At 40.7% G+C, this 13,178-nt stretch overlaps 1 protein-coding gene across 2 annotated transcripts in view; it reads right to left on the bottom strand.

Moving 5' to 3' along the window:
- LOC118769289 (zinc finger protein ZFPM2-like) overlaps positions 1-13,178 on the bottom strand; it is a 78,833-nt gene that overhangs the window by 43,562 nt on the left and 22,093 nt on the right. The window contains exon 3 of one of the 2 annotated variants that reach the window (XM_036516338.1): positions 5,451-5,552. In XM_036516338.1, coding sequence (XP_036372231.1) covers positions 5,451-5,552 — 102 coding nt within the window. The remainder of the gene's footprint in view (positions 1-5,450; positions 5,553-13,178) is intronic. The other variant, XM_036516339.1, reaches the window with a different exon arrangement.

The following is a 13,178-nucleotide window of genomic DNA, read 5'->3' as shown; positions in this document are numbered from 1 at the left end:
TGTGAAAAAAAAAAAACAGAAGATGAGGGAAAAAATGAGAGCATTGAAATTCATCTCACAGCCAAGAATGTACTGAACTGCAGGTCTGTGTGGGGCGATAAACGGAGTGATGATCCGGCAACACGTCTTTATCCACACTTCGCTTTAATTAATGGAGGCTTGTTTGTTGAAAAGATGATTAATATGCCAATGAAAACAGCATAATTGAATACCGCAACACTCACACAATCAGCGAGGAACATGCCGGAGGTTTTTTCACAGATTAGCCTTTTATCATTATCATTGTTATTATTATTTGGTATTTTAATTCAGCAGACAACAAGATCCCCCCTTCCCCCTACCCTCGGTGGAAAACAAAAGCACGGTCAGCCACTGGTTCTGGGGTTGTGACTACTTCAGTGGATACCCTTATCACTGCCTTTTTGCCATCTAGTGGTAAAACACATTTACTGTCATTACTTTGGGGGAGCTGTTCAAGTGTATTAATATGAGCAAGAGAAGGACACAATTTCTAGTACTGCTTCACCCCCAAAAAATATTTAAATCATTAAAATGGGGCATGTCCTCCATGGCTGAGAAGGACTGTATAAACTCAATGATAAGGGGGCCCTAGTGCTCTGATAATTATACTTCACACAGAGGAAAAGGAGGAGAAAGGAGTGTGTCATGTCAAGTTCAAGTTGTGCCCCCACCCTCCTGTTCTCCCATCTTAAAACAAAGAGGGTGGGAGTGAGGCTCCACCTGTGACCACTGCTTTTCCAGTCTGGGCTGTAATGCTTTGAACATGCAGCTTTGTAAGGCTTATCTTCCATGTATTAGATAATATGTCTAAAGAATTCACTTTCCTATCCCTCAGACCAAGATCCTGCTCCTTTCAAATACAATACAGACCCATTAATGTTTACGATACATCCATTATCACTGGACACTATTATGTGAAATAATTATGACATATTCTTAGTCAAGACACTATTTGATTTTTACATACAGTAATTCTATATGAATGTCTCCTGACCAACACATCATTTTGCTATATGAACCCACCAATAAGTGATTTAGAAAACTCAAGGGACACACATAGCCCTCTCTAACTATCGAATGCCTTATTACAAATGCATTGGCCAGTAAGACATTTTTGGGGCATTTTCAGTATCTGATACATAACCAAGCAATGTTAACATTGCTACTCATCTGAAGGATGACAGGACTGCATGTTTCAAATAACCTCTTAAAATGCGGCCGTAGTGATTAACACTGCAGGCATTTTTTAAAGTTATGATACGTAAACCAAAAATGAGCAAATTACTTATGTTTTGGATAAAAACCAAAAGGTTGTTAATTTCCCCTTATTTAGTTTTACTCAGTAATTAGTCATTAATACACTCTTAATAAAGAGCCCTACATACTGACCCTCAATAAAGTTTCACCATTAACTCCTTTCAAAAAAAAAAAAAAAACATAGCAGTGTTTGTGCCTCGATAAAATAAACAACTTTCAAAGAGGTCCCGTCAGAGTTTGCGCTTTGCATAAATAAACGTCAAATGTGTATCCCTCCCCTTAAAACGCGTAGTTATCAGCAGTGCCTCAGACATGCTCCTCTCATGATTATGTCAAGACGGGGTTATCAGACCTCTCAAACGCATCTCCGGCTACATTTCCAGCAACAAAAGCCAAAAATGAAGAGCTCGTCGCGCACCCTCGTATTTTTCAATCCAATTTGACTTGTGCTGTCAGTATGGTCACAGGACCCAAGTTTACCAGTCTAGCTTTCCAAGACTACGGTGCGAAAGGCTGGAGGGGCTCAATCAATGGCGCTTTGATCTCGGCTGGAACTGTAATTATTTAACATTGTTACAAGGATTTCTCTAATCCGTCCCACCATTAAATCCCTTTTACTCCCCTCATCTTCCGAGGCCCTAATCTGTATCTGCACGCTCCACTCGTCTCTGCCTCGTTTCGACAAACCCCTCCTTTCCCCTACGACACCAGCGTTTTTAATGGACTTCGGGATCAAATTAAAAATTCCCTGTTGTGATTCAGAACTTGGCAGTTGTCAAAGTGTCTCATTAAGTCTATGCAGGAAAGGATTTTTCACCCCCAAAACAATTCTACCCCCCCCCCCCCCTTCCCCCACTACTGACAGTTCTCGGATGCTCAGCCGTGACAAGGTTTAGAGCTGGGGTGTGAAGGGATACATTTGGACCAGTTTATGATTTAATTGTTGATTTTATATATCTATATCTGTATTACATAAAAACAATACAGTTGAAGCACACCCTCTTAACATGGAACTGTTAAGTAGGCTGAACACATTAACATATCAGACTCATAACAAAGTAGGCAGGCATATTGGTCTTTCAAAAACATTTGGAATAATGTTTCTTTTAAACTCTGTGTTTCACTATAATATACCTAGAAAAATTGAAAAAGTCCCCATCTGTTGACTCACAAACAGAAATACCTTGGACATCTGCAAAACAACAGGCTCAGCATAGAATATGGCCTCAAGAGGTGAGAGTGTTCACTGGGGGTTGAGTCGGCCACACACTGATATCCAGTCTGAATTAAAAACAGGCAGACTAAGCACCTAGGATAGCCATGCAGGAAAATATCATATTCCTTCTCTGTCATGAAGGGGTTGACAGGTACATTCCATTCACCATTCTTGACCTTGGGAGCACCCTCCCAACTGAGGACTGACAGCTTGTGCCCAGCTGGCAGAGGGAGGTGGGAGGGACTAAGATGAACAGACCCCAGTGTCACAAAGGCAGAGCTATGGTGCCTACAGTGGCAGGGGTGCTGAGGGTTAGCAAGGGGATAAGGAAACAAGGCACTCGTAACTGACTGCAGGCTCTTTCTCATTCGCCGTGTTTTCTGAATTTCCCACGTAGCTTTGCTGCTTAGGCCATGTGATCTGTGTTGCACAGTGAGACAAACACAAAAACACAAATGCATTTATTTTGTGCTAATGTTACTTCTGAATATGCAAATGAATGTGTTCAGTTTTGTAAAGATGTAAAGTTAGGCTTCTATTCTATTTTTCCTGGCAATTAGATTACAGGCTATGATTGATCGTAAATCAGAGTTAATTACCATAATTACCAGTCACCATTTTCATTTTTAATGATAAAGGCATATTTCCTTAAGTGTGGAAAACGCAAATGGCAGGGGATTGAAATTAATGAAAAGGGTACATACGTTAATGAATGTTAATTATGGAAATCAAATGAGATTAACGTTTCATTCCCAGTTCCATCACACGATGCACTGCCTTGTCAAGCCATATTGCATCTGACTGCTAACTACCAACTCTGGCATACCGTCATAATATGCCATGGAAAGTCTTCAAAGTGGACATTCACTGCTTGTGAAGGCCTTCAATGTTACGTGAACAGATAAAAATGCACCAAAGTTAATTTGTGAAATGTGCATGGTTTTGTGTACCCCCAGCTGGTATTCTGCCAGAGGGCAGCCTTTGAGATGCATTCATCACTGTCATAATTAGGGGAATATCTGCCGACACTGTCAAAGCAGGCAGTGACTGTGAATACCCATGGCATGATATGACTGCGAAATAGCATCTAAGGTAATCATTTTTAAAAACTCTGAAAATGTGATGGTGGTTCTACTGTAAGTCCCTGGAGTGGAATGTAGGCTTTGCACAGTCCTGTTTTCCAGAATGCATAAGTCTTGTGACTGTCCCTGACTGACCATTACCACATCAAGGCTTTATTGCTGAGGACAGGAGAAGTTGAAAATTTCTGAAAAACCTGAGGCTTGGCATTGCTGATATATGAAGAATCACAATATTTGCTTTCCTCTCAATGGTTATCATACCAACTGCATGTTAAACATGTACATGATTTTCATGGATGATATCATATGCCAGCCAAAGCAAACTGTAGCACAGGCATCTCATGCCAGACATCTCTTTAATGCCTGCACAACGTGATTCAATAACCACTGTTACACACTGTTGTCCAATTGCAAATATTATATGCAAACACATGGGCCCTATGAAAGCGCTTAATTGGAAGGGCACTGATGAATTAGAGTTGTTGCTGAGAAGAGATGTTAACAGGGCTTGAGTCTGCTGCAGTGACATCACCCTTGGTAACAGGAGGCATCCTTTTCACCCCGCCAAAGGTGTACTGATAGAGAGGGGTGGTTGGGCTTAAGGGAATACTTACAAAATTACTGGCATGAGGACCAAAGAGAGAGTTCAGAGAAGTAATGATCCATTGTTCCAATTTTAGGAAGAAGCAAATGATTGTATTTTCTTAGCTCTCCCATATTCTGTGCTCATGATGATGGGAAAGGAGAGAGTATGATTAGCCTGTCACCAATCCCAGCTTCCCTCTTTGACTCCCCCCCCCCCCCCCCCCCCCCAAAAAAAAAAAAAGCCTTGAAATGTGATGCCTCTTCTTGTTGCCACCTCACAGTTCTCCGCTGGCCCTTTCAGCCCCGTCTCCAGAGCGATCGCAGACACTGTCTGTTACAGACATCCCAGAGCTCTTATCTGCACCCAGCAATACTCATTTCCTTCCTAAGATTTCCATGCAAATGCGAAACTTAATGATAAATGCATTGTCCGATAAGGGCGATAACACTGATTCACTGTCAGCATAAATACACCCAGGGGGGTGCCTCTAGCACAACTCGCCCTTGAGGGCATTTAGTCTAACTGCTGTGGCACTTTCTCCTTAACGACCAGAAACACATTTCAGCAAGCATTATGGTTTTTTTTTTCAATCCTTGCCCAAAATTTTTCCTCAATTTCTGACAGCTGATGAACTGATGATTTCCTCTCTAAATATCGCAAGACTTTACATTTACTTGTGTGAGTAACTCAGATTTCAAGACAAATAATTTCTGTGGATAAGACAGCATCCAGTCCCAAATCTGAATGAATAATTTAAAGGTGGCAATTAATCAATGTTGATACATTGTATCTGGCCATCCAGTTTGCTGTGGTCTACTGGGAAGCAGTTTTGTCAAATGTTTTTGCTAGGGAGATAATCCATTGTGAGGTATTTAAATTATATATTGTTTAAAAAAAGATTTCAATACTTTCTGCAGCTTCTGACTGCAACTTAGAGTGAAAATGGAAGAGAAGCAGCAATGTCCAATCCTGGAGTTCAACTCTACATCTAGGTACAACTTTAGTTCTGCAACCACTCCAATGCTGTCGCCCTAGATGTGAACAATGAGACAAAACACTTGACTTATTTGTCTTTAAACACAAAATAAAGACAGTGCTGTGAATATGGAGAAGGTGCTGGCTTTGTGTGTTGCATCTCCTGTCCTGCTGGGAATTTTTCAGCAGGCTCACACCCAAACGTGATGTGAAACAGCATACTCCACATCTCCCTCACAACTCACAGATGAAATTAGCAAGGCCGGCAGGACCCATAATCACTTAAGGTCTGAAGGTTAGAGTGTTAGCTTACTCGGTCCATCCCAGACCTCGGGTTCGAGTGGAGGGGGTCTGAATTTCACACTCTGTCCCTCACCGTCCAGCTCCTGTTCCTCTTGAGAGCCATCCTCTTCACCTGGAGGAGAAAGGGTCTGAGTTTAGACAATCTCAATGGCACTGGATAATCACAGAACATCGCCATTATAAGTGAGACTAAAGATAAATATTATTATTCAAAGTAAAATATTCAGCTCATATGAATGAGAGTGAGGGGGAGAGAGAGCAAGAGGGAGAGAGAGAGGAGAGAGAAGGAGAGTGAGTGAGTGAGTGAGAGAGAAAGATTGGTTGTCAACTATAATACTACACCTCTACGCCTCTGCTTCATTCATATTACTATTAAAAGTAAAATATTCTTCTAAGCTGAAAGGGAGAAAGAGAGAGAGTAAGAGGGAGAAGGAGAGAGGGAGAGAGAAGGGGAAAGAGAAAGAGAGGGTGTCACACCCGCTCCCAGTCAGCCAGCTCAGCCATGCCCAGTTCAGCCCGGCTCAACCACACCCACTCATCAAGCGCACCAGTGACTCATTCTTCAATCAAGTCCTGGCTACTTAAAGACTCAGTTTCTGTTGCCTCATTGTGAAGTATTTTTGTTTCAACACTACTGAGCCTGCTCTCTGCCATTCTGTGTTTTGTCTACTGGTTTTGACCCTTGCCTGTTGTTACCGACCAGTTTTGTCCCTGACTACGATTTTGCCTTGCGTCATTAAACCTGGTTGACCGTTGACTCTTGGTTCCCAGTCTGTTTTCATTACAGAGAGGTTGTCAACTAGGACACTAAACCTCTACTCCTCTACTTTATTTCTATGAGAACAACTTATCAGGTATACCTTCACCCTGTCCAGAATTCAAGGCATTCCAAAGTAAGGCTACAGGAGATGAGCATACACTATAGTGACTGCATTTTCTGTCAGATTCATTGAAGCTCCACATTTAAGATGCTAACTCATTTATCCACTGAAGTTGGGAAAGTCAAAGGCAGCAGCAAATACTATCAAAGTGACATGCATTTCTTGTTTGACACAGAAAATGGAAGGAAGTGTGAAACATTGTTCTATGGTGAGTGTATCAGGTGTTTGGAACCAAATTTCTTTCATCCATGTGTCTGTTTGGAATGTATCAAAGAACAGTCTATTAATATGTTTAATATGAATTACAAGTGGTGTTACATCACAACAAGTATAACAAGGAAAAAATGCCAATGTACCAACTGCAAGAACAAGACAGCGAGAGAGAGAGCAAGAGAGAGAGAGAGAGAGCTAGAAAGAAGGCACCAACTTAATATCAGATGTACACATTAAACTCTGTAACTAAAAGCACAGCTAAATGTATTGGCAGTGTTTAATTACAGCGCAGGAAATGAAGCTACAACATGACTCCTTCATTAAACCAAGATTAAGGATTTTCACACAGGGCACAAAGTCACCGGGCCTGAGGAAAATTCCTTTCAGAAAATGCACACGTAAGACACACTGTGGAAGAATGTCAGTGTAGTTAACAGCATTCATTTCATTGTAATTAATATTGTAATTAACAGTCATGTAAGTAACAGTCATTTTCAAGCTTAAATAAAATACACTTAATTGTTGTGCCAGTCTTCAGCGGGAGTGCCATTGAACAAGTCCACGTGAAACATACATTTTAAAGAGCTAAACTGAGAAAAAGAGCGTTGAAATGAAGCGAAACTGACTTATTATTACATATTTTCTGTTCACGTACATTTCAGAGTAATCCCTCCAATGATCATCTACAATATGGCTGAGGAATGTCTAAGAGCTGGATATTTATGTGTGCGTGTGTGTGTGTGTGTGTGTGTGTGTGTATATATATGTGTGTATGTGTGTGTGTGTGTGTGTGTGTATGTGTGCGTGCGTGTGGCATGGGGGGCACATACATCCAAAGAATCAGCCAGCTATTTAAATCATACCTGCTGATGTTCTATACAAGCCAGGAACCCCCTGCTACACTGCAAAACAGCACATGAGTCGCTCATTAAGGTCAACATACACTGGAGAAGTTCTCCAGCCAGATGGGAATACAAAATTGGTCATATTTGTTACCTGTCTTCCTTTAACAATCTATCCATGGCAATAGACATCAAAAATGCCAACCGAGAGTGTATGGCTATCCCCACATGACAAACAAGCAGAAAATTAGGAGGTTCATTTGCTACCTCCACAGAGGAGTAAAGTGTACCATTAGTACCACTGAGTTGCTCATTTTTTCACTATTATGGACTATGTCCTCCTACGTCTTCATATAATCACAGTAATCACAACATTGCATGTTTGAACAAAGCATCTACAGTATTAAAAACTGGTCACAGCTGGTTTTAATATAGAACAATTTAACAGGGCTACCTGCACAATATGTATCATGATATTGCTACAGGGCCTTCACATAAGTTTTTTGCTATGTTAAAATTTTGCTATTTTAACTTTTCCTGTAATTTTTAATCACTGCCTCTTATATGCACCCAGTACATCTAATGAACAAAGGTACAAGAACTCAGGGGCTTCAAAACTGCAGGGGGAAATCTGTATGCAAGACAATGACTTTGAACTAAGTGATCTGTAACTAGCCATTATTACCTTTGAATTTCATCCAGAATGAACCTAAAAATAATTCTGACAGAGGAAACCCCATCTAATATAACAATGAAGTATGACATCAGCGTAACAGCTAAAGTCTTCAGTCCACTGAAACCCCTCATTTTTTAAAATGTGTAATTTATTGTTCAAACAACACTAAGCATAAGCATATACTCAATGTCTTTAATGCCACAGAAAGAAAACCACAGTATAGACACTGAAATAACTGTATGGAGTAACTGCAGGCCTCAAAAACCGAATCCAGGCCTTTCTGTTTGCGGTTGTCCAAGTACTAAACAGACCACAATGCCTGCAGCTCCATAACTGTTGGTACCCGAAAGAGAACAGGGTGGGTACTGCAGAGCATGCCAGAGTTTGAGGCGGTCTCTTTAACGGCGGGAGGACGGCGGGGCCCGTAAATTCCCATCATTACAACATCGGGCAGTTTTCCCGCGGTCTGTGTAGCCCGTTATCTCGCTCGGATTCAGGCTCGGAGCGTTGTAGATCTGGCCCAGTCAGATTGCCATACTTAACAAACATGAATGATTCATTTCCTCCGCGGAGTCAAACGGGGCTAAAGGGATGTCTCAATTTGTCTTATCACTGCGCAAATTAGCATTTCCCATCTTCTCTGGGTCAACTTTGAATTAGAATTCCACGGTGCCGTTTCATGGCGAAATGCTGAGACCTTCTGCTGGTGTGGACTTCTTCCTCTAATGCGAGACTACCATAATCCATTTGCCAACTCTCTGTCTATTTCCTTAACTGTGAATGTCCTCTACAATTTCAGTTATTCATTTGTGAGTGCATTTGAGGACTGTTGTTATGTACTATGGTCTAGCACATTTTGTTCCCTCTGTTAATACTGATAACAGGAAGGGAATGGTTAATAGTTTGACTGTTTGGAACTGTTGTCAGAAAATAACCTCAGGCCTAAGGCTCAAAGGAGTCGTCATTCACAGTCATAACACAATGTTCACAATGCTGAAGTGCTTCTCAGGCTATTCTAATAAAATTAGGTAAGTATGCAAGCAAAAAGAGATGAACTCAAACAGAAAAGTAAGAAACATTTTCTAAATATCAAAAACCTGCTGCTGGTAAGGTCAAGCCAGCTTTATATTTTCAAAATGAACTATGGCCAAATAGCAAGGTGAGAGTTTATTGCTTCTGGCTAGGATTCAATAAAACAAACAAACAAAAAAAAAAACGTTTCTCAAAAAGTGACGATATATGGCAACTATATATGTGACAACTGGAAATGAATCACTGTTCTAAAAATCAGCGTGTAAATTGTGAATGTGGTTTTGGTACTGTTCAAAAACAAAAAACTATAAATAAGAGATTGACCATACAGGCATAGCTGTTTGAGATTTTATTATCCCCAAGGACATGTCAAGGTCACATCTAAAAGAACTGCACAGTACATCCCAGCTACATCCCAGTTCTACAATACTGGTTTTCATCAGCTATCTCTCTTAATGTCTGCTGGTTCAGAGGTGGCAGGAGTGAATATATGTCACATTACAATTGTTACAGCCTAAATTTATAGATATTAGTTCCCAGTGCTCAAATGACAAACTGAGGATAATTATAATTGAACGGTCGGCAGACAAAGACCACAGTGTAACCGATGCCTAACGTGGAACTACTGGGATTTACTATGTAACATCCATACATTTGGATTATCATATATCCTGTAAATACGCGTAATGTGCTAACCCCCATAACCACTTAAAGAATGGTTCGTACTAAATAACTAATGAAATACATTAATTTTTAGTATATAATTGAAACACTCTATTGGAGGTGATCCTGACAGATCTGGACCTCCTTCAGGTAATTATGTTCACAGCAGAATGTCCAGAACATACAGAGAAAGAGATGACCTGACTGCAGGAGACTCTGTGGAGCGAAAGCTAGGAGCTGCCAAGGGGGTATCCAGGCAGCTCTGGTCTACACCCAACAGCAGTCCGTAGCACCATTTCCTCTTCTTATACGAACGTTGGGAGAAAGAGACATTCTGGTGGCACTCAACCTCTTGACCTCTGTGCCTTTAAACTGCTTTGCCACTTCACCGCACTCTGATCAAAGTTAATGAGTGCTTCACATGTTAATGAAAGCGAGCAGTCCTCTTTTGTGCTCCTGCGGCTTTTTAATACCCATTATGGGCTGCAACTTTTAATGGAGGTTTAACTTTGACAAGCCTGTTTCAGTACGTGACTACACAGATACGGTGCTAAGCTGGAACAGAGGAGTTACTCAATGGCTCTGCAGGGGAACTGTACATGCGAGACCATGTTCCAGAGGGGGGAAAAAAGATAAAGCGCACAGGATGAGCAGATGCCTTAAAACCCTATATTCATCTCAGCTGAGCTAATTACACTGCACCATCAAAACTTACAGGGCTTCTTTCACTGAGAGTGTCTTTATCTACCTTTTACCAGATCAAGACTGTCTTCTGTTACTACCACTTTGATGTAAGGGGGACACTTTAAGACAGTTGTACATGCTTACAACTCACATATATTGCCATATTTGAAAACCATATTGAGTAGCTGTATTCACCATTGATCTGTGTTGCTACAAACTAGTAGTACTGAAATCTCTACTCACAATACGGTATTCAGCCCTAAAAAAGAGTCATCAGAGCTAGAGCTAGAGCTGTAAGACTGCGAGATTCATAATGTCACCACACAGACACTTTTGTTCAAAACAGTGTTGTGACTGTATGCCTCTGCGATACCATTATCACTTCCCTTGCAACTCACTACCACTTACAGTAGCCACCTTGATTGTTGAAGTGCTAGTTCATCACATTCAGCATTATATGAATGCACAGCTTACCTGTGTCAGCTACGTGTTCACTGGTGCACACTGCTAAGATGGCTACTAAGTCATCTTAATAGCTGTATTTGATAGTTTTCTACGCAGAAGTAACTTATGTCAGCTGGGATACTACAGTGATTGTGTACAATACTGTGTTAAGGGGCAAAGGGGCATGAAAACACATATTTGTTACAGAAATGTGAGTACAGACAATGTGCTGAAATAGTTTACAAAGAAGGATTAATGTCTACACTCCACAAATGACTACATCTATTTCTTATAAAACATAGCTTTGGAGCTGTGAGTCTGAAAACTTAGAAAAACTAGTTAAAAATATCTCGATATACCTTATATTGTATAAGACAAGAGTAAGATTCCTGGTCTAATATTTGTACCAGATAAGTGATAATCACAAATATCTGTAATGTCAGGCTGTATTAGTTTCTACTAATTCATCAGTCTACAGAGTAATTACTGTGTCATATCAGTGAATCCAGGGAAAGGAATCATTCAACTTTTGAACAGTCTGCCGCTTCCTCAAGCTGATATACCCGTATCTACATATCCAGAACCACACTGGTATTTTTTATTCATAAATTCATTCATATTCATATTTAGCAAAAATGTAGACGTACGTGTCTTTAAAAAGTATGTTTAAAATGTACTTTAAATACAACAGATGAAATGCACACTGCTCATTTCTTCATCAGCTGACTTGATTCCTTGATATAATTTGTCAACATATGAAAGCCATAGCAATATAATACAAAGAGCGGGATAAAGAGCAAACAATATCAACTAAATTGGCACTAAATTTAACATTCTTATAGACTGTGCATTTAGCCTTTTCACAAAGAACAAAGCCGACACCCCTGTTTTGCAGAGCTAAACTGGAACATGAAAAGATTTCTTCTATTGAAGATTTTTCCCCTCAGGGCACTCCAGATAGTTTACAGTTTATAGGTCTAAAAGTGTGAAAATAAGAAGAAAGAAAAGGGAAGAAAACAATCAAGGAGTCAATTCTCCATTTACAAGGGAAATGCATACCGTTATGCAGCTCCTGAGTTTCAGAGCACCTGGGGTGGTGAAAATCAAAGGATTGGGAAGTAAGTGAGGGTTGACAATTCTATCCTCCACACACTCTAACCTGGAGCAGACCCCAACAGCAGCTTCTCGCAATGTTAACGTCTGACCAGGACAAATAAAATGTAATTGATTTTGAGTTCAAAGAGTCTGGAGTTTGATTGTAGCTGGAAGTTGATCCTCCCAGCCATAGCCGGCATTCTTGTTTACTATGGCCTTATGACTAATATATAGATATTCTCCAGCAACACATATTTTATGGTCATGCTGCTAAAGCTATCTGAATTTAATTTAATAGACTTCACAGAAATTGTATGTGCTGTGTGCTGTGGGAGTAGGTGCGAGGGAGGGAGAGAGAAAGAGAGGGAGGGACAGGAGACAAGATATGGGTTGTTCACTCAGCACTTAACCCCTACTTTGTTATCATTAGATTCAAGACAGATATTGACCTCAAAGACAAATGTTCTTGAAGGTGCTGCAAGGCACTTCAGTCTTTCTAGGTCAAATGTGTGAATCTGATGTGAATCATGTGGTTTTAATGAGTTTAAACATGAGAACAGTTATGGTTATGGAGTTATGGTTGTCTGAGACCAGTCTTCCTTTAATGGTAAAGTGTTTTGAATGGTTGCCTCTGCTTCATTTTTATTTAAATTTGAAATGCTCATTGCCTTTTCCCAATAATCAATGCCTTTTCACTGATAATCTGGGAAGGTTTCACAAAAATGTCCAAAACACGTAATGTCAGCCCCCGCGTCCTTATACACTGCAGTCCCCATGCCAAACTTGCACAGACATGAATCGGACGAAGACACTTCATACGCAGCTATAGACAGACTGTGGGTGCACCACTGACCAGCGGGGGTCGCTAATCAGCTAAGGGACAGTCAAGCCCCTGGCCGACCTACAATCAATCTATATCCCCAGTGGAACAAAGCCAATCTTGTTCCACTTCAACAGGCTCCTGGTCATCGGAAAATGACACAGCTAGCACTGAATCCAAGCCATAGGACTCAGTCTGGAACGTGAACAGCACACATGTTTACCAAGTGAGCAGCTCAAAAGCCTTGCTAATCTACAAATCCTTGACAGCTAACAGAACTTACAATTTACCTTTTGTGACTCTCCGAACTGAAGGAAGTGAACACCTTCTTCAAGAGTTCACACTTCAGCGTTACACCATGGATCCAAACCTACATCCTTCTGGTCAC

Source organism: Megalops cyprinoides, chromosome 21 (genome assembly GCF_013368585.1).
Source record: "Megalops cyprinoides isolate fMegCyp1 chromosome 21, fMegCyp1.pri, whole genome shotgun sequence".
Taxonomy (NCBI): Eukaryota; Metazoa; Chordata; class Actinopteri; order Elopiformes; family Megalopidae; genus Megalops; species Megalops cyprinoides.
The sequence above is the reverse complement of the archived record's forward strand: the minus strand, read 5'-3'. Positions and strand labels throughout refer to the sequence as shown.